The sequence below is a fragment of the Pituophis catenifer genome, unplaced genomic scaffold, assembly GCF_029215685.1.
Source record: "Pituophis catenifer annectens isolate HBS135680 unplaced genomic scaffold, rPitCat1.0.hap2 SCAF_3, whole genome shotgun sequence".
Lineage (NCBI taxonomy): Eukaryota > Metazoa > Chordata > Lepidosauria > Squamata > Colubridae > Pituophis > Pituophis catenifer.
The window spans coordinates 76,032,221-76,055,997 of NW_027256883.1; the positions used below are offsets into that span (position 1 = coordinate 76,032,221).

Sequence of the window (23,777 nt, forward strand, 5' to 3'; positions counted from 1 at the left end):
AATTAAAGAAAGAGGAGTGGGAGAGATGAAAAAGATGGAGGAGCTTTTTCACCTTTATTTGTGTTCTGTGCTAATTTGCTTGTTGTAATCACACCGTGTGCTTGTGCGTTGGGTAGTGTGGAAATCAGGGATGAAATCTGGCCGGATCTATCTGGCTTGCGCAAACTGGTAGCGCCGGCAGGGGGAGGCTCCGCACCCACCTGGACGTCATTATGTCTCATTTTTGGCCCTCTGCACATGCGCAGAAGAGGTGCGCGCAAGCACACTCACATTCCTGAACCGGTAGTGAAGATAAGTGCATTTCACCACCAGTGGAAATTTCTGCTGCCTGGGGAAGTGCACGTGATGTGCCGTCATTCTGGGGCAACATTTTGGAACCATGTTCATGCATGTGGTTCATGTTTTCTCATTTCTGCTCTTTTTTTAAAAAACTATTTCATGAAAACCAATAATGTTACTTCAAAACAGGATTGGGTCACATTGAAAGTGGATTGGGTAACCTAAAACCTTTATTCAGCCCTTACAGTGGGCTCCAGAAGTTTCTGTTTAGCACACCACAGATATTTTATGGTAAGGTGCCATTTTAATAAGGGTAACATTTTAAAACTTAAAATTTAAAGCACATGTATTACATTCGTTAACAACATTTCCCAAAGCTGAGAATATAGTATCTCATTTTGTTATATTTTAATGGGGTGTGGGATCATATAAGACACAGAATAAAATGCTTTAAGAAAGTATTAGGGGGAGATTTGCCAGAATTGGGCAAATTTCCATGGCAGTGAAATTGTACAACCAACTAGTATTGAAAACAGCCAGCAAACATTTTGAACCATTTAATATTCTCTCCAGCTGACCAATAGGAGAGTGGAAAAAATGTCAGCCATTGAGTCATCTTTGAACAATTGCAAGATCTTAAACAATAAGAGATCCTTTGCCCCCACTTCACAATAGATTGGAATGAAAACAAATTTTTAGCACTATCCCATTCATGCTTTCAATTCGTGTCTAAATTTTATCTGGTTGGGTACAAGAAAAATCTAAACAGTTTCTATCGGGAGAACCTACTTGTTGCAAAACCACCATTCCTCCTGTTTTCACTTAAAATTCATTGTGAAGCTGGCCTTTTGCAACCAGATACTTTTCACAATCACTGTTCATTGTTGCTAGGTTGACAAAATAGGAAAATGTAGCCAGGGTTGATCCAGGTTTTGATGGTTAGCAGACTACTCCTGGATGCCCAATAGCTCAGAAAAAGAAAGGGATTAAATTGATTTTTTAATCCATGGTTCTTTCTTTGCATTTTTCTTTTCTTGTACTCCAAGGTGCCAGGCTGTGTGAGTTCCAGTCACTCTGGAGACAAATTCTAATATGAAATTGTATGGGGAGATGGAAAAGAGAATGTTATATAATTTTGAACTTCTGAAGCTGGGAGGTAGGGCATGACAAAGAATTTCTACCAGTGGAGAAACCGGATTGCCTACCAAGTCAGCCTTTCAAAGTGTTGCAAAAGAGAACACTTCACAACTAAAGCAATAATAAATTGGCTCAGGTCTTATTCTCTACCAGCATTTTATTTTTGCAGATTTGTAGTTGTTCTTAAACTCCTGTAGATGAGCCCTAATTATTAGTGTCAGCTGAGAGACCAGATAAGAGCATCCAAAGTTATTTTACTTGCCCTTAGTTGAGATATATCAATATATCAGGGATGGCTAACCTTTTCTGGACCGAGTGCCCAAAGTGCGCGTGTGCGCTCCCGAACCCCCAAAATGCAATGTGTGTGTGGCCCCCGTGCATGCGTCCCCCTGTGCATGCACATGTTCCTCCCTCATGCCCCCCACACTCCCATGCATGCACCCCCACCCCCATGCATGCACATCCTGGCCCACCCCATGCATGCATGGCAGAGACCCAAAGACCAGTTGGCCGGCGGGAGGCATGTGTGCATGCATGGCAGAACTGAACTGGGGTGATGGCTCATGTGCCATCAGAGAGGGTGCTGCGTGCCACCTCTGGCACCCGTGCCATAGGTTCGCCATCATGGCAATATATGATAAACCGTTTGGTATTATGATGTCATCTGCAAAGTTAGTTGCCTATGGGCTCTATCCTCACTCTACCCATTGCTTATGAGAAAAACCTTGTCTTTGAGACTTTCCAGAAGCCTACAGGGTAGCAGCCTGCCAGAGCTTAGGGGAAAAGGTGAGGGGGCTGCTGCCGAGAAAGCATGTTGTCTAGATCCTGCTAGGAAAGGTATCTGGAGTGTACCCACATTATGTGACCTGGTGACACCAGGGCAGCATTTATCCTCAAAGAGTAGTCATACTGCAGATAACTTGGCCCTGTGCCACAAAGACTCTAAGTTACCCTACAAGAGGAAGAACTCACACTTCGATGACATTTGGTATGGAACTGTTTGACAAAGTGCATGTGCTGTAAAAAGATAAAACTCATAATATAAAATTGCACCATATTCATGGTGAGATGAATTTGTATTGTGCATAGACTTTTGATTATTGGCTTGTGCCTGGGAAATGCTCTGTTAAGAAGGCAGAAATTAAAATCCATGGGGTTTTCAGATATCAGGGATTTTCAGACTTTTTCTAAGCCATGAAGAGAGAGGTCGACCTGTAGTGATAAAAAAATTGGCTGTGTTGAGTGATTTTTTTACATTTTGCCCTTACGGAACATTTTGCCCCTACGGAACCCCATAAAGTTCTCACAGAATTTAGGATTCCACCGAATTCTGTTTAAAAACCCCGTGTCTATGCAACATATAAAATAGGTAAGGATTGTGACCTAGAAATATCTTTGGACTTAAAGTGTAAGAGCTCTAGTTATAAATTTTGCAGTCATCTACTCTTGGATAGTATGTTCCATGTCAAATATCTTGACAAGTACGTTTCCAATCCATATGGTTAATATGTTCTCAAGCTAACAGTATATAATCCAGGCAAAGCTGTAAAAAATGTAAAACTATAAAACCTTTATTTTAAGGGTTCCTTAGAGTCTGCACATCACCTTTTTGCAAAGTAATTAAAATGTGAAATTATCACAAATCCTTTTTAATTATGCATGCATCTCTTCTTGTTGATAAAGAAACTTGAAATGCATCATAACATGATTCTGTTTTCTTTAGTTGACTAATACAATTTTAATTGACTACAAATTAGAACATATCTTGCTATATGTATGTGCTGTTTCATAATTCTGTGTGAAGTAGAGAACTGAAGACAGACTCTCAGTGAAAGATACAGATACTTACCTGCCCTTCTGCTTTTAGATGATTGGAACATTTTGTGTTCTGCAGTTTTCTGAACAAAATTATAACATAAAATCATTGTTATATTGTGACCATTCTTGGACAATACATTTGTTCAATTAGATTAAAATATGATAATTAGGGAAAAATGTCTCAAAAACATGTATTTATTTTGTAGATTTTTATCCTGCCTATCAAGGCTAATTTATAAGGCATCTCTATTCACAATTTGACAACAGAAAAGAGGAAGGGAGGAGGGGAAGGCTTGGAATGTATTGGGAACTGGGAGGGAGGTGACGAATTTATGTGAGCCATTTGCTGCCAAAGAAAATCCTGACACTTCAAGGCCGTGTGATGGGAACCTTCCATAGGCACAGACTGTTTTCCCAAAATAAAAGGAACATGTTAGATTGGTGGACAATGGACAATGGGTGGGCCACATGGGGAAATAGGGGAAATTAACTACGCTGTTTTTTGTGCAAAAACCTCAGAGCTAGCTTCGCTTCTTCTGTGCCTGTATGGATCTATCAGTAAGGTTATACTCTTGGTAAAATCATGATTTTGCTGCATATGCTAATGGAACAGTTGACATCGCCTTTATTACTTTATGAGTAACTCAAAGTTGAGAACATATATAATTTTACTTCTCCCCCCTCCTATGTAAATACTGTAACTACCATCTTGACATTTTTGTCTATGGTCTATGGACACCTCTAATTCAAAATCTGCAGATTATTGATGGCAGCTTCTGATGAGGTTTGCAAGTGCTGCATACACCGTGGAAATACAACCATGCCCTCTGATGTCCGTGTGTTTTCTATCTCTTCTTTCCATGTATACATCTATATATTGTAAAAGCATCTGTTGACAATCTTTCTAATCGCTCCTGTGATTTTGCTTTCCTTTGCATTTGCCTGATCCATCATTTCACTATTTCAACCGTCATTCTCAAGTATGGTCAGTCCTTGTTTAGCGATTGTGTCAATTAATGACTGTTCACAGTTATGACAGTGATGATAAAGTAACTCTTCAACCAATCCTCACATTTACAACCTTCATAAGTTTTTAAAGCAAAAAACAAAACTGAAGTAAGTTCATAGGCACAGTCATGGTTTCACTTAGCAGCTGCTTTGCTTAATGACTTGAATTGTTGGTCCCAATTGTGCTTGCTAAACAATGACTACTTGTACCTTTTCTCTCAGAGATTTTGTTGTTGTTGAAAATTAAACCTGAAATTAAATCTGAATGCATGCAGCTCAGAGGGTTATTGCTAATAGGTAGCTTTCATATTTAAAATAATAACCTTGAAAATGGTTAAGATCCAAAATTCCATGTAACTTCTCTTGAATTAACACACACACACACACACACACACACACACACACACACACACACAGTATAATAACATTAAGAGAATGGAACTGAAATAGAAATATAAACAAAAAGAGAGGAAATGTTCCATAAATTCAAAATGAAAGAGAAATGTTTAGCCACAACATATAACGTAAGAGGCAATATTGATTGTGAAAAAGAAGGTGATCACCATTCCTCAGATTGTTCCAATTCAAATTACGCAGACAGAATTAGAGATTTTTTTAAAAAAGTCATTACTTAGATTTAGCCACTCTTTTGGACTGATGGATTTGTTAGTGTTCACCTCTGGAGATGGAAACTTAGATTTGTTGCATACAGGGTGGATTTGATTTAAATCGAGTTGATTTAAATCACAATTTAAATCATGATTTAAATCACTAGTAAAAAGGCTTGATTTAAATCAACTCGATTTAAATCGTAATTTTTAAAGAGCAACTGTCATCTCTGCTACTCCTTTGACCCACTGTTGACTCACCGATAGTCCCAGTGTTGCAGAATATACAGCTTCATGCTACATAACTAAGCTCCATTTCATGCTGAATAAACTAAATTATTTATGTATCTTAAATAGAAAACTATCTTACGATAGATTTTTACCCCAAAAGTTTTTTATTAAAATAAATTCAATAAAAATAAAAAAAATCTGATTTAAATAAAAAAAATCCGATTTAAATAAAAAAATCTGATTTTTTTGATTTTTTAAAAAAAATCATTGATTTTTATCCACCCTGGTTGCATGTAGTAGCAGTTTAAGAGAATCAAATATATCACAGCATATCAACACTTCTTTATTTGATTGATTGGAAACAGATTTTCTTAATAATCCAGTTTGTATTTGTTTACATAACTGATTTATAACAACTATTCCAGTTTATCTAATAGTAAGATGGCATTCTGTCACTGAAAAATTCAAACTCAATGGCATAATTGGGAATACGAAATGGATTGCAAATAGTTTCTTGAAATTTGTTACTTTTCAAATGATTATTATTTGCTGAATGATCATAATTGCTGAAGCTATATCATTGATTTATGGCAATGGTGATTTCTGTGTTAGAAAAGTCCTAATTGTTCTCAGATTTAGCACCTTTCAGATGCCTTGAGATTAAACTCCCAAATTTCAAGTTAAGTGTCTCAACATATTTGTGGGTTAGCAGCAAGGGGAAAGCTAACTTCAAATCTATCCTGCCTTAATGTGGTTGAAGAGGACCTTAACAAATCTAATCCAGATGTCACATTTATGGGTCACTAAATCATATTTAAAAAGATTCTGGGTTTTTTTACCTCCTCAGAATTTCTCAGTTTGCCATGATATTCACAAGAAGAGACGGTCATGTAGTTCTAATCAAAGGCAATGGAGTTGAAAAAAAAAATTGCTTATTCATTCAGTGTAGTCAAAAGACTTTTCTAACTCTAAATTTAGAAGAAAGGATATTAGGCTATTATCAGTCAATACTAAAACATCTAGCGTGTTTAATACTTTAAAAGTGCTTGTTCAATTCTTTCAATTTTTAATAATAGAATTGATGATATGTTTTTATTAAGGGATTGCTTCTTTAAAAAAAAATAGCCAGTACTTTAAAGAGCGAAGATCAATGCATGGCATGCCGTTTTAATAGTTAATCAGGAATAGGTTCTCCAGCATTCATTCTGATTTGTGTAGATGAGACTGTGCCATTCAAGAATTGAATTGTGTTTATGCTAATGCAAACAAAATTGTAGATTGATTGATTTTTGTTTTCAGTCCACTGGTATTGTTAGGTTTGGGCACGCTGCCTCCTACTAGAGATTTGATGCCCAGATAGGGTACTAAAGAGACTTGACACCACATTGAAATGTATTGGTACTGCATGATCTCTGAAGTGCCTGGGAACCTTAAAGACTTCAAGGTCAAGGCTATTCTCTAAAAAGAGAATAAACTTTTATCTCTTGAGAGATAAGGCAGACTGAAATGAGTTAAGGAGGCAGACAATTTCAACTGAAATATAGAATTGCTGAGCTGCAATTTGAAGCATGAATTAACTTCTGAAAATTGGTAATGAAGGACAATTCCACTTATATCCTGCTGCCAGAGGTCAAGTATTTACATTTAGGGAAACTCATCTGCATCTGTAATGAACAGTTATGCAGGTAGTTCTCAATTTACGACCACAATTGAGCCCCAGATTTCCATTGCCAAGTGAGACATTTATTAAGTGAGTTTTGCCCCATTTTATGACCTTTCTTGCCACAGTTGTTAAGTGAATTACTGCAGTTGTTTGGGACACTGCAACTATCATAAATATGAGACAATTGCCAAACATCAGAATTTTGATCATGCGAGCATGGGGATGCTGCCACGGTCGTAAGTGTGAAAAACGGTCATAAGTCACTTTTTCCAGTGACATCGTTACTTTGAACGGTCACAAATGAACTGTTGTAAGTCGAGGACTACCTGTATTGTCTCCTTTCCAATGGTTAGTTAAATGACATGCAGGGATATAGACAGTTCAAATAAGAGCTTTATTCTAATCTAATGTTACTACTCTAAAAGTAAAATTTTATGAGAGGCGGTGGAAAATATTTTTATGCGGTTTAGTTTTAAACTGCATCGTTTGTTTTTCTATGTAATTCTGCAAATACTGTACGCAGCACTGCTGTCATTGATTAGTGTGAAAGTTCTGTTTTGCAATCCTGTGTTTTCCACAGCACCCTGCACAATATGGATTGGTTTATGCACAATTTCTTTGTCCAGTACAAATAATTGAGCATTTCATTTTTGTTGCTAGCACAAAGGTGTCTTTTTGATGCATGTGTTCCACGCACGCTACACATACCAAGATTTTGCTTTCACTGCTTTTTTCTGCTGCCACTGCTTTTAGTTTTGGCTGGGGTTTATCCATTTAAAAATAAGAATGAAAAATGCATTGACACTGATGCTTAACACAGCACTATTGATTTATTAGCAGCGGTGTTTATTTTATTTTTTTTATTTTTCTGACACAGTGTGCTTGCTGGTTGAAATCCTTACTGTAGATTGGTTCAAAAGAAAAACCTGTTTGAAGCATTCTTTTACAGTTGGTTAAAGTTGATCTGTTTTGTGTTGTAAAGATTTCTTTTTTTCGCCAGGTATCACACACTGGATTGGAATTTGATCTGTCACAAAAATGTGCCTTAGCACAAGAGTAAATCTGTCCAAATTTATTTATTTTCAGTGCAGCCACAATTGGACAACTGGAGCCCCTTGATGTAAGAGAAAAGGAGTTGAAAATATATGGTGCATTGCAAACATAGGAAATAGAGGAGCCCTGGTAGCACAGCAGGCTAAAGCACTGTTATTAACATCAGCTGCCTGCAATTACTGCAAGTTCAAATCTCACCAGGCTCAAGGTTGACTCAGCCTTCCATCCTTTCTAAGGTAGGTAAAATGAGGACCCAGATTGTGGGGGCAATAAGCTGACTTTGTATAAATATACAAAAGTATGAAGGCTATTGCTTAACGCATTGTAAGTCACCCTGAGTCTTCGGAGAAGGGCGCCATATAAATAAATAAATAAAATTTGAGCCCAAAATTTCTGTTGCTTAAGTGAGACATTTGTTAAGTAAGTTTTGTCCCATTTTACGACCTTCTTGCCGCAGTTGTTAAGTGAATTACTGCAGTTGATAAGTTAGTAACCCGGTTGTTAAGTGAATCTGGCTTCCCCGTTGATTTTGCTGATCAGAAGGTCGCAAAAAGTGATCACATGATCACAGCAGCTGTCATAAATATGAACCAGTTGCCAAGCATCTGAATTTTGATCATATCCTGAGGATGCTGCAAAGGTTTAACTGTGAAAAACTGTCATACATCACTTTTTTCAGTGCCGTTGTAAGTTCAAACAGTCACTAAATGAACTGTTGTAAGTTAAGGACTACTTGTAAATGTTTAAAGTGAATGATGGAACCAGGTTGGGCAACAAATAGGCCAGGATGTAGTGTTAAGATCCCAAGGTTTCAGGTTTGATTAACTATGGATTTTCCAGATTTCCAAGCTTCACAGTTAAAGTTTAATAATCACCACTATGATTCACTTCTCATTGTACTGGTAAAAGAAAGGAAGTCTGAACTATGCAGCAATATAATTCTATGTGTAAGGCCTGTGAGCTGGGTTCTTGAAACAATTTTGTGTGTTCAGATGATTCTGGCTGTTGGAATTTGGAATCCTAGTAAATCACAATAGCAATAGCATTTAGGCTTATATTCTGGCCCATAGTACTTTACTATGCTCTTTGAGCAATTTACAATATAGAAACATTATTTGCATATTGCCCCTGACAATATTGGCTCTCATTTTACTGATCTCGGAAGAAGGAAAGGCTGAGACAACCTTGAGCTTCTGTCAGGATCGAACTCCAGACTTTGGGCAGCATTTGCCTGCAATATTGCACTTTAACCACTGTGTAAACTACTGTAAACTGTAAACACTGTGTAAACTACTGTAAAGTATATCTATCAACAGAGATGTTTGAATTGTCCTCACATGGAGAATACTTGAGGGGGAGGGGGAGTTGCCATTAAAAAGACTTCTTGACACACATTTCAGTTTATATTGCCTCTGTAATATATTTCTTTGCATGGTTGACTTGGGTGGGTTTTAATAATAGATTTTCGTAAGTTTCAAGTCCCATTTGTTTTTCTACACGTGAAAGCAGTTCAAAGCAGAGAGCTTGGGGATTTTTTGATTTGTCTCCAGTCAAGACCAATTGACTTCATGAACTGCGCCTCACTCAATTATGCCTCTCCCAATTTGGACTGGCAGCTTTTCCAGTTCTCGGAGGCCAAGCTCTTGGGATTTGAGCTGCAAATGCCAGAAGTATTTTATACCACTGGTCTTTACAGAGAACTTGAGCAGACAAGGCCATGTTCAAGTAGCACCGGTTTATTGGAAGCAGATTGTTGCTCTTTGGCACTACAGTCTGTAATTGCTGTAAAATTTGAAGATATGGGCAGAAGGCTAATGGAAACACGAATGACAGTTTCGTGAAGAAATCAGAAGTCAGCAAAGAATCTTTTCTATTGTTTTTCCATTTCCACAGCAGTGTCGGCAACTCCATGCTACTCCTTCGCTTATACTTGGCATGCTTGGGTTTTACTCTTGCCTCATTGGACTTTTTACTCATCTTTATCTGTTTCCGGATTCTTGCAAGGATGAGAAATTTGACTCCGTGGAGTAATGAAACCTGATCCTGGTGTGATACAACTGCAATTGAACAGAGATTCCTTTATTGGTTTATTGGTTTTGCTGGTTTCATTTTTTGCTTTTTCAGATATATGACATAAATTTGAGTTACTACAATGTGCCCTACATAGGACTGCCTTTGAAGAGCATTCGGAAGCTTCAACTGGTGCAGAACGCAGCTGGACAAGTAGTAAATGGTGCTGTTTACTTGACACATTTAACACCATGATTCCATGAGCTACATTAGTTGCCAGCATGCTTCTAAGATTGGATGTAAGGTGCTGGCTGCCACCTTTAAAGATTTTGGGACCCGTTATCCAAGGAACTATCTTTTCCCAGTTGCTTCTGCCTCTCCAATCACATCTGGCAGGATGGGCAGGCACCATGTTCTATTGGCCAGGGTGTGACAATGGGGCCCAGGAAGCTTGCCTTTTCTGCCATTGCACTTGCCCTGTGGAACATCCTTCCTTCAGACAATAGGATGGCTTGAAGACTGCTGGCCTTTCATAAGGCCCTAAATCCTGGTTATGTGCTTGTAGCTCCAACAGTGTGAAGTCCCATTTTCTGGTGGGTTGATAACCAAGGACTGTAACATCCTCCTTGACTTCTGTGTGCATTTTAATTCTTGTATAGTGATTATTATGATGGAAATCTGTTTTAATTTATTTTAAGATTGTTCGTTGCCCAGAATCACTTGCTGAAATGAACAGCCATAGGTATTGAATGAATGAATGAATGAATGAATGAATGAATGAATGAATGAAAATAAATAAATAAATAAATAAACAAATAAATAAATAAATAAATAAATAAATAAATAAATGCATTTGAACTTGGAAGGGGCCAACTCCTTCTCCCATTGCAAATAGAACCCAAATATGGTATTCTATTCTCCTTCATACCAATTTTTTATACCAAAGTTTTAATATTTCTCTAAGGCATGTTTTCATAGCCTTCCCTATGTCATTCTGCTAGCTAAATGGGACCATAAATTCTATGCTGCAAAAATCTGGGACACCATTAGATGACAGCAAAAAGATATAGACATCTATATATATATATTTATATCTAATGACCGCTTGGATTTTTATAGCTCAGATCTTCCAGCCTAAATAGAGAGAGGACTCTCTCAGAAAATAAAAAGTTAGTCGCAGGAATGTGTTAAAACAAACATTTTACATACACAAAAGCTAGGAGTCTTATTTCCGAGATCTGTTTAGTGTGGTGAGAGCAGTAATAGTAGTGCTGGTGCTAGTAGTAGTAGTAGTAATGATAATAGAAATTGTGTGGCTCAGTAAATCGCAGTTCTCCAGACACTCACATTTGGCTTGACCTGACAGAATACTTTCAGACATGACTTTTGGGGTCCTCAGTGCTCTCTGAGCTTGCTGGTTTTCTTGCAGACATTTCATTACCCTGGCCTAGTTTGTCTATTGAAATCTCCTCTATCGAGACATGACTTGGCTAGACTATTGCAGGCAAGAGTGAAGCCTTAAACTCAACATTTGACAGTCGTACAAAGAAACAGAACTTTTCTAGCTGTCTCTGATGCAGAATTTAAACGCTAGACATTTTCTTTCCTTCCTTTTGAGTTAACAAAAACCTGACTGGTCCCTTGACAGCCTTATGAGGCAGCTGAGAGTGTTTACATAATAGTTCTCTCTAATTTGGGAATCACTGGTTCCACTGTGCTGGTCTCAGCCCTAACTATAATATCAAATCATTTCCTTAACAAATCATGATAGAGTCATTTTAGCAACTATGATCATGGAAAAATTAACAGAGTAGCAAATGAGTAAAGGACATTATTTGAATGTTTCCATACATGGAGTTCGTCCTACCACTCTTCCCGAATTCACCTCACAGTTTCTGCAATGATGTGTGCATCTCCAGATGTTCACCATCAACATGATAGCATGCCTTCCATCTTCAACCTTCAATTCATTGATTTGTTTTTTGAGGGAAAGGCACAATGTCTCCTCAAAGTAGCCAGGAACTACTGGGAGAAGCACTATGATGTTGTGGCATCTTGGTTTCTGGGGCAGGAGAAGGCTAGATGAGACAGTGTCTCCAAATCCTGCCAACAACTCCATATTGCAAAATTACTAATGCAATTTTTTTCTGGGGCAACAGCAACTTGCAAAGTTAGTTGGTTCAACTTTATAAGACTTGGAAAGCCCCATGCAGGAGCTTTTCCTCAGATGAACAGGAAATTTTGCTTTTCTAATATGTAATAACATCGTATGGTTATATGTCTTTGCATTTTATAATAGTGTACATCTTACCATTGCATGGAACAGCTATAATTAATTTCTGTAATAAGTTGGCCAGCTTAATATATCCTGATTTTATATGATTTCAGCTTGGTTATCTGGCAATCAGTGTGAAATGGGATGGGAGAATGACCTTGGACGGTCTGGGTGTGTGTGTATGTATTTGTGTGTGCTGGGTGTATGTGAAGAGTTGTTGCTTAGGGTAAGATCAGATAAGAGAGGGCATAGCCTGCAGCTGCCTAATAGGCAGAGAACGAAACTCAGAAAGGATCCTCCCTACATTCCCAGATTGTATAAGAGACTGCAGAAGATTTGTACTGTCAGATTCGCAAGATTCTATTAAGGAAGCCTTACAATAAAGTAGAATTAGCACATCTGGTTCTGTTTCTTGCCTGGTCTACTTGGGAAGACTGACGCTAGATTGGTAAGAAGAGTTTTTGTAAAGTAATTTAACTTAACTGAAATTGCTTCATTGGACAGAGTATCTGTGAAGAGAATACTAAAATTGGATGTTGATTGAGAAGGCAAGGAGGATTGCAGGAAACTTTTCCCTTTTGTCCATAAAACAGTAAAGGTAAAGATCCCTATCCAGTCATGTCTTAGTCCAGGGGATGGTGCTCATCATAGTTTCTTAGCTGAGCGAGCTAGCATTTTCTGAAGACATTTCCATGATCATGTGGTCAGCATGACTATACATTGAGATGCACGGAATGGTGGTACCTCTTTATCTTCTTGTGTATAGCAATAGCACTTAGACTTCTACAGTGCTTCACAGTGCTTTGCAGCACTCTCTAAGCAGTTTATAAAGTCAGCATATTATCCTCAACAATCTGGGTCCTCATTTTACCAACTTCCGAAAGATGAAAGGCAAGATAAAACCTTGAGCCAGTCAGCATCGGACTGCTGGCAGTGGGCAGAGTTAGCCTGCAATACTACATTCTAACCAGTGCTGCGCCACCACCATGCTTTCAAACTGCTAGGTGAGCCACAGCTGGGGCAAGTAACGAGAGCTCATCCCATCATGCGGCACTTGGGTCTTGAACCCAGGTTGTCAGCTTTCCATCTGACAAGCTCACCCATATTTTTATGGGTGCTGAGCCATCACGTCCATAAAAATATCTACTGAATGAAGGATAGAATTATACAGGGAATCGAAAATGTCTTGCTTTCTTAAAAAGAGTGTTTTCAAAATATATTAAGAAATAGTTAGCCCTCCCCAAATGATTTAAAAAGAATGATAAAGCAGAAGTAAAAAACAATAGCAGGAGAGTGATATGGTTTAAAAAATGCCACGTAAAACTTTAGCAAAGCAAATTAAAAACTTGGTAACTACCTGTTGACAAACCGAAAGCAAATAATATTTTTGGCTGCTGTTGGAAGAATAGAAAAGCTGATGCCAGACCAATTTCCCCTCCTCTCTCTCTCATAGCATTTGCAAGTATCCCATTAGATTTCATTTCCATAAGATTCAAATGAAAAGTGGAAGTAGAGCTTAATACAGTCCATGGGACGAACATTTGGAACTTCAAGTAGGGATAAAACTATTGAAGTATTGTACCTACAATTCCCAACCCAGAATACCATCATGACAGGAACTATCTTTAGTTCTGTTGAAAATGGCTGAATACCTAAGGAAATTAGAAAGACCAAGAGCCCTTCTCTCTTCATGCATAGGTCATCATCAGGGTGAATACATGAGACCTGAAGTCAAATTGAAATTAAATTTATCTGAGAGGGGGGTCCAGTTCTACACCATTTCCTTTCTCAAGACTATGCACAAGATTATTTATTTAATAAATATTTATTTATTTATTTATTTTTTCCTATTTTACTTTCTGCCTATAGGGATCTAGATGTCTGTAGCCTTGTTGATAGTTATTGCAAATTCCTAGATTCCTTGAGAACAGTCTAGCCCAGTGATGACGAATCTTTTCAGCATCGAGTGCCGAAAAGGGAGTGCGTGTGCGCACGTCTGGGCTGCAGTCCAGAAGAGGAATTGCCCAGGGCGCATGCGCATGGCCAAAAATGAACTTCCGGTTTCAGCTAACAAACTTCCGGTTTCAGCCAGCTACTTTTCTGGGTTTCTGGCACGCATGCACAGACGACGATCAGCTGGCCAGCGTGCATGCTCACGCAGGAAAACGGAAGACCAGCTAGAAGATCTTCTCCTTTCCGGCACTGCCGTATGCAAAAAGGCCAGCTGATCATCGCACATGCATACGTGCCAGAAACCTGGAAGAGGAGTGCGTGACACCGTGCGTGCCAGGCGACATGGTTCCGCCTGCCACTTCGGGCACACATGCCATAGATTTGGCATCACGGGTCTAGCCAATACCTGCAGTTTTGATGGTTATGATTTACCAACAAGTAACACTGTCCCCTGAATTGTTTGCTGACAACTTCTTGGGAGCTAAAGAAGATAAGATATTTTGTTAGAAAGAAAAACTCTTATTGGCACCTGAGGGTACCACGCTGGTGATATTCTTGTTCTTCACTACAGCTGAGTAGAATTTGATTAAAAAAATATTACCAATCTCTAATGTTCTGTTGACACCTGTGCCCAGCCATCTACTCATAAACTATTAGAGCTTGTTTTATAGTACATTCATTTTGTTCCTCCTTAAATGACTGGTGGGCCTTCTATAGAACACAAGTGGCTGTTTAATTTACACACCATCCAAAAGACAGATGTCTTCCGAGCAGTTAGAAAACAAAGGATATTAATATCACCAAGTAAAAAAGTGATAGTAATTTCCTTCTTATGCCTTTTATACAGTGTGCAAAATGGTGTGGAGGCTGTATAATCAGAAACTCTACATTGGCCTATCTACTTAGACAAATGTCTTAAGATGCTCCAAAAGTTGGAATCTCATCCCTATCTCTCTGTCCTAATGCATTTGTTTGAAAAGTCCACATGTACCTATGTAAGTTATTTGAGTTGTTAAAGAGAAGTAAACAGTGCATGAAACACACTTGCTTGGTAATTTTCCACAGGTTAGTGTCTAACCGCAGGTTTACAGACCTTGTGAAAGTGTTGAAGATACCTTTATAGCAGAAGGGTGGAAATTGTAAATTAATTTGTGAAGACTCAAACATACACATCCTGTTTATATTTTAATGCTTTTCATTCTGGCAGTAAATTAGTGCAACCCTGAACCCTTCCCTTTGCCTGTTTTCTGTCCGCCCCCCCACTCCATGGCCTTAGGAATGCAAGCATTGCCATATTGAAATCATGCATAAGGTGTAATGGTTTCTAAGGAAGCTTAATGTATTTGCATCCTGAAACTTCCTTGGTAAAGGTATTGCATTGCCTAGTTACAAGCTTGATCTTAACCTTGCCGAATAGCAGTGTGTGTGTAAACCCTTGTCCAGAGTTTGCAACTTCAGGAGTGATAGGGGACATTGCTAGCAATCTCTTTCACGAGACCAGCAGGATTTCTGTGAAGAACTGCATTTACATTTCAGGAACAATGTCATTTTCAATAAATCTTTTTTTTTTCTCTTAAAGAAAATTAGCTTAAACTAATTTGTGATCCCCCCCCTTACTCCTTTTTGCTGTTAATGCACCTCTCTTTCTCTTCCTTGGAGACTTTTGCCCGTGGTTTTTTCATACACCATTAGTTTTTATTAACATTAGTAGATATAGTTCGGCCTGCAGAGCTTTCAGCTGCTATGAAATCTGCACTAACCAAGGATATTAATCATGATTCTGATTGTCTCTGTCTTTTGGTCTCACTTGAGTGTCACTGCCTTCCAGCCTTTCTCTCTTCCTACTCTTCGTCCTTTAAGAGTTCTAAAGATATCCCTGACTGTCTTTCTCAGTTGTCTCTGTCAGCAATATTTTCTTGGCTGTCATCAGATAGTCCAAAGTACTAATGACAAAACAGTGTTTTTGACTACTGCTGAAGTCAGCTATACCCTCATACAAGATCTGAGCAAATTTGTGCACAACGTCTTTGCAAGCACAAACCACAATTGTGGTAGGCTCTATTGATGGGACGAATATCCTGGATTTCTCCCTAGTATTGGGTTGTGTGTGAATGTGGCTTACACGGGTCTCTCTGAAATGGGTACCTCTAGGTGTATTCAGACTTCTGATGTGATAGGTCTTCTGGAAGTTGCCATGCCAACACATCTGGGAGTGCTAGATTTGGGGAAACTAGACCAAGTTGTAGTCTCGTTGCCTATAAATTAAGATGCAGTGGATGTAATTCAAATCAGGGGTGAAATGCTCCCGGTTTGGACGGAACGAGGCGATCCGGTAGCGATTGTGGCAGGTGGTTCGGAGAACCGGTAGCGATGGCGGTGCGAGGCTCCGCTCACCCACCTGGTTTTAACCTGAAAGTAATGTGTTTTTTACCCTCTGCACATGCGCAGAAGGTTTTGCGCATGCACAGAGGGTCTGCGTGCACATGTGATGCGTGCATGTGCATGAGCGAAGCGACCACGCACACGGGGCGCATGCACTTCCAAACCGGTAAGGAAGGTAAGTAGATTTCACGCCTGGTTCAAATCCATTTTAACCCTTGTACAGCAGCTATTTCTCAGTCTAAACTAACCAGAAAAGTATTGATGTTATGAAGTGCGCATATGAGTATGTATTCGTGTGTGTGTTTGTGTGTATGTATTCTCAGTTTGAGCAGGGTTCAGATAAAAAGTACTACCTGTACTTTAACTCAGGCTTTATATCATCAAAGGTCATTTGGTTCACCATCTGGCTTCCACAGTACACAACTTGACTAGCATTGAAAATATTACTAGTTTGCAAGAAATGTCTGCAAGAAAACAACCAAGCTGAGAGAGTGCCAAGGACCCCACAACTGGTTATATTTCTGAATCCATACTGCAAAGCTTGAAGACATTCAGAATCTCTCCTCTCCTTACTGTGCTTTTCTCTGAAGAAAAAACTGCTTTATCTATTGCAAAAGGAAAGCTTCAAAAGGCACCAAAACGATATTAAAGGTTGAATTTAAAATAACTTTAAATCTGCAGTTCCCAAAGTGTGCGCTGTGGCACCCCAGGGTGCCGCAGCAAACTCACTTGGAAGTCACAGCGAATTTTAAATTTTACCCCATGTGAACTACTAGCTTGAGGTTGTACATAGTTTTGGCCTAAGGGTGCTGTGAAAAAAATTCTTGAGACATTCAGGGCACAGGACAATCAAGACATTATGCCTCTGCTCTATGTGTTTTATTGAAATTATATATTAATAATTTCAATCCATTTTAAAGTATCTCTAAATTAAGGTAGCGGTTTATAGTATTTAGTAGTATTATATATGTGTGCATACATACAAAATGTACATACTCTCATGCATAAACACACACATACAGAGTTAATCTACATATTTATTTAGTTTTGCTGCCAAGGATTTACATCTATATACTGCTCCAATCTAGGGGTAGTGAGTTGGGCTACAGAGGCACTGAAATTGTGCTAAAATTTAGATTTGTCATGACTTAGGGCCACTGGACCATGAAATACCCTACCAGGATTTGATAGAAACTGTTTTTATTTATCTTTATTCTAAGATTCCTGAATTACTTTATATCGCTCAGGGTATTGTCTTGGCAGAACCATTGAAAGACAAACAAACAAAATTAAAATAGTATTAAAATAGCCTATTAAAAGGAGACGCTAAAAGAGGCATCATACAGAAATATATGAGAGATAAATGAATGGTGGATAGCTACTTTTTTTTTGCATGAGTCCATTGTCAAACTTCTCTAGTACCAAAACCCAAATTAGAATATTTTGATCTAATATATGACAAGCTGTTTTAGAAGGAAGATGCTATTCTCCTGCCTTCTTTCATTCTTTTTGCCTGAAATCCATTTTGTTGGCTTAGTATGCCAACTATTTAGATATAACTTGTATTTCTGTTTTGTGTAATGTTTGTAACTTTTTTTTGTACATCACTTGTTTCCCAAGTGTGTGTGTGTGTGTACACACATAGACACCCACACTCACAACATTTTTTCTAAAAGAACTGGAATCACGTTGGAGTCCACTTAGTAGTGGTTATCTCAGCTTCTTCTTATTTGGTTTTCTGTTTTACTGTAGATCTATTGTAGTGGACTGATTAAAACACTTTAAATATTTCTTCAGCAATACAAACAACATCAAAAATATTGTATTAAAGGCTACTAATCCCTTCTGCTTTCACATGACTATTCAGAAGTTTTTGTCATTATTTTCTAGGATATTACCAAAGTAGTAATACCACAGGGCAATCCTGCAATCTAATTCCATTAAGAATTGTTTTCTTAAATATCTCAGTTATTTCCAAAAGTTAGCTACTTTATTCTTCAGTAGCTGCATTTGAAGAAATAATTTTCTTACCATGTTTCCCCCCAAATAAGACCCTGTCTTATATTTTTTTTTGAACCATGAAATAAGCGCTTGGCCTTATTTTCGGGGAGGTATTATTTTGGGGTGCGTGGAGCAAGGCGAGGCTCCTCTTGTTGTCTTATCTGATTTCCAGCTCTGTCTCCCTAACCCTAACCAGAGGAAATGGCGGGGACCAGCTGCGCATGCAGTTAAATATTTTCGGGGGAGGGCTTATTTTCAGGGGAGGGCTTATTTTCAGGGAAACACGGTATATATAAATGTGCATGTCCATCCATTTGCCATGTAACTATTGCAGACTAATAAAGGATTAAAATATCAGAAATATGACATAATTCATACAAATGCTTTGTACATTTTTACATTACAATACAACCCTATCCCTCAACAGTATCATGTAGATTTGAATAGAAGCAGGGAAAGAATACAAGGCATAGCAAGGGTTGTAGTAATCAGAGACTAATTTGGGATAGATGTTAGCATCCCTCAAATCCTGATCACATCGCCACAGCAACAAGACAAAAAAACAGATCCGCTGTATAACTCACAAGTGTTTGACCCTCAATAATTTTTATGTAAACCTTCCAGACTCTGTTCAGTAGTAAGATGGGCAGTGTATAACTTTGATTAACAAAAATAAATAATCTGGATCAGGTCCATGGTGGCCATGAACTCCCACACTGCTTCATTCTTCACACCCAAAAATTGAGGTTGAGATCTCTATTATAAAGCTGGAAAACTCTACCAACAATCTAAGCACAGAGTTGAGCTGCTGGAACTTGTGGCACAGTTCAGACATAAAGCTTGTGATGTTCTGGAAAAGTTGCCTGTTAGGTCTATTACTATTACTTAACTACTTCCCATATTGCTACCAACAGTGGGGGTTTCCCATTTGATTTGTATAGTGCACAAGTTACGCTTCTGTAGCATTTCCAAAACAAAAAAGAGAAGTTAAATAGAATTAGCACGACTGTGATGCTCTTTCTATTTGATTATTATCTAGAGAGAAAAGAATGCAATGATCAGAAAGAAAGGAAAAAATTATGAAACTGGTCCTGTCCAGAGTATCATTCTATTATCGTCCTCCTTTAGAAGATAACATAGAGGACTAGCTTCATTCCATTATCATAACAATAGAACTGGTTTCACTGCCCAAGGATTGCTTTTGCAAATATAGATGTTGCATAAATCAATATGTTGCTGTATTTATTAAACATACAAGCTCTTCTTGCATATGTTTTGGTGCCTTATCCAAACACAAACAGTACCTAGCTAAACCAGTTGGGATACAATTCCCAGAATATCTAGCAAGCAGAGCCATGCCAAAGAATGAGAATGGAGAAGTCTGTTCTAATCCATTTCAGTGAGCTCTTGCACTAGACCTAAGGTGTACTACATATATGGGGATTTTCATTAAAATGCAACAGAAGATCATACAATGCATATATGAGAATGACATGTGATAACTTGCAACATAATGATTGAGAAGTTGTTTAAATGTTTCTTACTCTACTTGCCTTGTATCATTCAGCACTTTGTTAACAAATTATGAAGATTCTTCCTAAAGCTCATAATAATTAATCACTCTTCTCTCTTTTTTCCTGCAAGCAAATAGTATTTTTGTTACTGGCTGAATAAACATGGAGATTCAGGCACTAGTTTGAAAGGTTTTCTTAAAGGTCTTTATTTGGCTGCAGCCTGCATTTTTTTTTATGATTGCTGTTGTTGTGACACTGCTTAGGGGAGTCTCAAGTTGAGAAGCCCTTTCTGTTCCTCTGCATTCATAAATCTCTTCCTCCCTCTGGTATTTTAATAGATCTTTATGATTCATTCTCATTATTTTTTCCCCCCTCAGATGCTGATGGACCTCCAGTCAGATGCTTCCTTCTAGACTTCATACCTTCATTTGTTTGGTAGCAGAATACAAAGTAGTCATCGTGGGAGGACAAGAAAAGCTCTGGGCACTGGGTTTTGGACTGGACTGCAAGTCGGCGTGATATCTTTTGCTTTTCAATAGTTGGGCAACCATGGAGAATCTATCCCAGGACATACTGCTGGAGTGTCAGATTTGTTTCAATTACTACAGCCCACGGAGGAGACCCAAATTACTGGACTGTAAGCATACTTGTTGCTCTGTTTGCCTTCAGCAGATGAGGACCAGCCAGAAGGACCTGAGGTGTCCATGGTGCCGAGGTATCACTAAACTCCCACCTGGGCTCTCTGTCTCCCAGTTGCCAGATGATCCGGACGTCGTTGCCGTGATTGCAATACCCCACACTTCAGAGCACACTCCAGTCTTCATCAAACTTCCTAGCAATGGGTGTTACATGTTGCCCTTGCCCATCTCCAAAGAGAGGTCTCTATTGCCTGGAGACATTGGCTGTCGTCTCTTGCCAAGCAGCCAACAGAAGTCTCTCACTGTGGTCACAATCCCAGCTGAGCAACAACCATTGCAGGCTGGGATGCCGCAGGTTACAGGAGACGAGGAGCAAGACCAGAGGGGCATTGTGAAAAGCTCCACCTGGTCAGGGGTTTGCACTGTCATCCTGGTGGCCTGTGTCCTAGTTTTTCTTCTCGGTATCGTCCTCCACAATATGTCATGCATCTCCAAACGTTTCACTGTTATCTCCTGCGGCTGAAAGAAGGCTGCAGCAAGCTCCTCTTGTGAGCTAGATTTAGGGGTTTGGGAGGGTGGTATTGATGGTGACTGGAGGCCAGGAGGTGAAATGCTGTCACATGGACTGAATCATTGATGCCAGGCAAGCTGATTGACAGTCCAGAGTCTGCTGTAAAAAGTAGGACAACAAGATCCTCTGATAGAGTGTGAGGCATACCCGGTGCTTCTCTGCTCAAAGAAGACTGCATGCATACTCACTTAACAAATGATCTGTAATCTATAATGATTTCATCATGTTATGAGATTAAAGATGTCTATTTAGCTGGTTCTACTGTACAGGTCATGATCTTTCCCTTTCTTTTTCTCTGTCTCTTCAGAGTAGTTGATTTACAAATGAAAATTCTGTATGTTCAAGTAGAATTAAACATTGGAATGAAGACAGTCAATCTACCCAGTGTTCTCCAGACATAGCAAAAACGTAATTCTCTCTTTATTTTTCAATAGCAGCAGGGAAAAGTATGAAATGTAATCATTTAGGCCAGGAGGACTTTTTTTTGTATCTTTCAAATTGCACATTCATGAAAATGGTTTTAAAAATTTGTCCCACAGGTATAGAAAGGGAACATTTTTTAAAAGTATTGAAAATCTTCTAGATGTAATATATGTGTAAGTTTATGCTCATTCTATTTTCTTCTGTAGTTTAAATGATTTTGTTTGTTTGTTTGTTTTTTTTAAAAAAAATTGAAATGAGACCATAAGCATAATAGCAATAAAGGAAGCTAGGAAGGATATCTAGAAGTCTGGCCAAAATGATTGTCTCTGTCTTCTTCTGTCAAACGCTACTTGAATATGTAAGTTCTCAACATGGTACTTCACATGCATATAATGGTCATATGATTCAGAAATAGCAGAGATCATGTTATCCAAGAGAGAATATGTTTACCGAAATGACAGAATTAATGGTTTTTATTAAAGTTCCTTATCCTCTGGAATGCAAGTTGAAGTTACCTTATCAAAGGAGACATAATATAATAGCTATGTTTGTAGATGCTTATTTATTATTGCGGCTGTGAGATATTGGCGGGCATTATGGCTGTAATCCAAAGTAGATAAAACCTATATTGTGCTGTCCCTTGTAATGAAAGGCTTTTATAATGTGAAAATGTTGCCATTACAAAAGTAGATAAGGGGGGAAAATAAGGGCATAGTAGTCAAATGAATGATAATCCAACTGAAGTTAAAACCATGTAGGTCAAGCTTCCCTATTTAAATGTTCAAATTGACAAGTATTACCAGGATGAATGGTCTTCTACAGATATTGGACAACTTTGTCAATAATCAGGAAAGGGTTTGTATTCATAGCAGTAAGGAAAGAAAGTCTGAAACTAGTGGCTCCCATAAAAAAGTTTGGTGGTTATATTGAGGGAAAGCATGAAAATTGTATTGGTGGCAGTTTAGCTGTTGAATCATGCCATCTGGAACCAATGATTGCTGTTTATCATGTGCTCAAAGAAACTCTACTAACTTGTCCAGTTTTTCAGAAAACATTGTTCATTATCTCAAAATGTTCAAGAAAAGGCATGTTGATTTTAGTGTGATCATTCCAACTGAGGCACAACAGAGGCAAGTTGGGAAGCTGCCAGAGAAAATGGCTAGTTAACTAAGGAACTTAACTTGGAGCTCCAAAAGAGACATGAGGGATACACCAAGAAATAAAAAACAGAGGTGCTTTTATTCCTTGCCTTAACCTGCATTTTGGTCTAACATATAGTAAGCTTTGAACACATTTCCCATTTTCTTCAGATGAGTATAAGGACTGGACATAGCTATTTCTTCACCAATGATAGAAAGCATTAGGAAGAACTCTGTTTTTCACAGTTTTCATTTCTCCACGATACATTCTTCACTTGATGGGCCCTATATCCTTCTCTTTCTACTTTTAATGGTGCCATGTCTTTGTATTTGTATGTAGCACTTGTCCAGTTTGGTGTTTAAGCAGTTTATTTAGAGAAATGTTTTGCCATAAATTAGAAATTGCTTGTTTCTTTCCCCTTTAATTTATGGCTAAACTAGAGGATCTATAAGATTGTGGGACACAGCTGCTGTTGGCTCTGCTGCTTCTTGCAAGTGAGTGATAATATATCTGAAGGAGCACAAGTCCTATCATAGCTGCAATACTGCCCCTAGTTAAACAAATACAAAATACATTCAAACAATTCAACGTATTCATTAATTATCCCAAGTCAAACATTTATTCTGAATTCCTGAAGACACAAAATCTCCCTGTTCCCTAAAAGTAGTAATTATGGTAGGAAGAAATTAAAGCAGACTGTTGACTTCTCAGCTTGATTCCTAAAACATCATTATCAACATTATTAACAATAGTATTACATGGGGGAGAGGGGAAAACTCCTTTTGAAATATTTGTATTAGTGATCAGTTCCATATCATTTGACAGCAACGAAGCATTATTGGGTACGTCATAGGAACCTGAAGTTTCTATCCTAGCAGGATGATATGCAGTGATATACAGTATGAGTTTATATTCTGTAATAACTATTTTCTTTAGTAGAAATTTGAGAGATGGGCATAAACTAACAAGATCTAAGCAGGGTTATGTTTGGAATTTTGAAAGTATATGGAGATCTTCACAAATAACTAATTATAAAATATAATTATAAAACCCATTTACTATACAGAAAAGGA

At 38.3% G+C, this 23,777-nt stretch overlaps 1 protein-coding gene across 2 annotated transcripts in view; it reads left to right on the forward strand.

Moving 5' to 3' along the window:
• The window catches only part of RNF152 (ring finger protein 152), a 44,052-nt gene extending 22,648 nt beyond the window's left edge, over window positions 1-21,404 (forward strand). For both annotated transcript variants that reach the window (XM_070942565.1, XM_070942566.1), the window contains exon 2: window positions 20,310-21,404. In XM_070942565.1, coding sequence (XP_070798666.1) covers window positions 20,482-21,093 — 612 coding nt within the window. In that variant the 5' untranslated portion in view covers window positions 20,310-20,481 and the 3' untranslated portion in view covers window positions 21,094-21,404. The remainder of the gene's footprint in view (window positions 1-20,309) is intronic.
• Window positions 21,405-23,777: the final 2,373 nt, after the last annotated feature.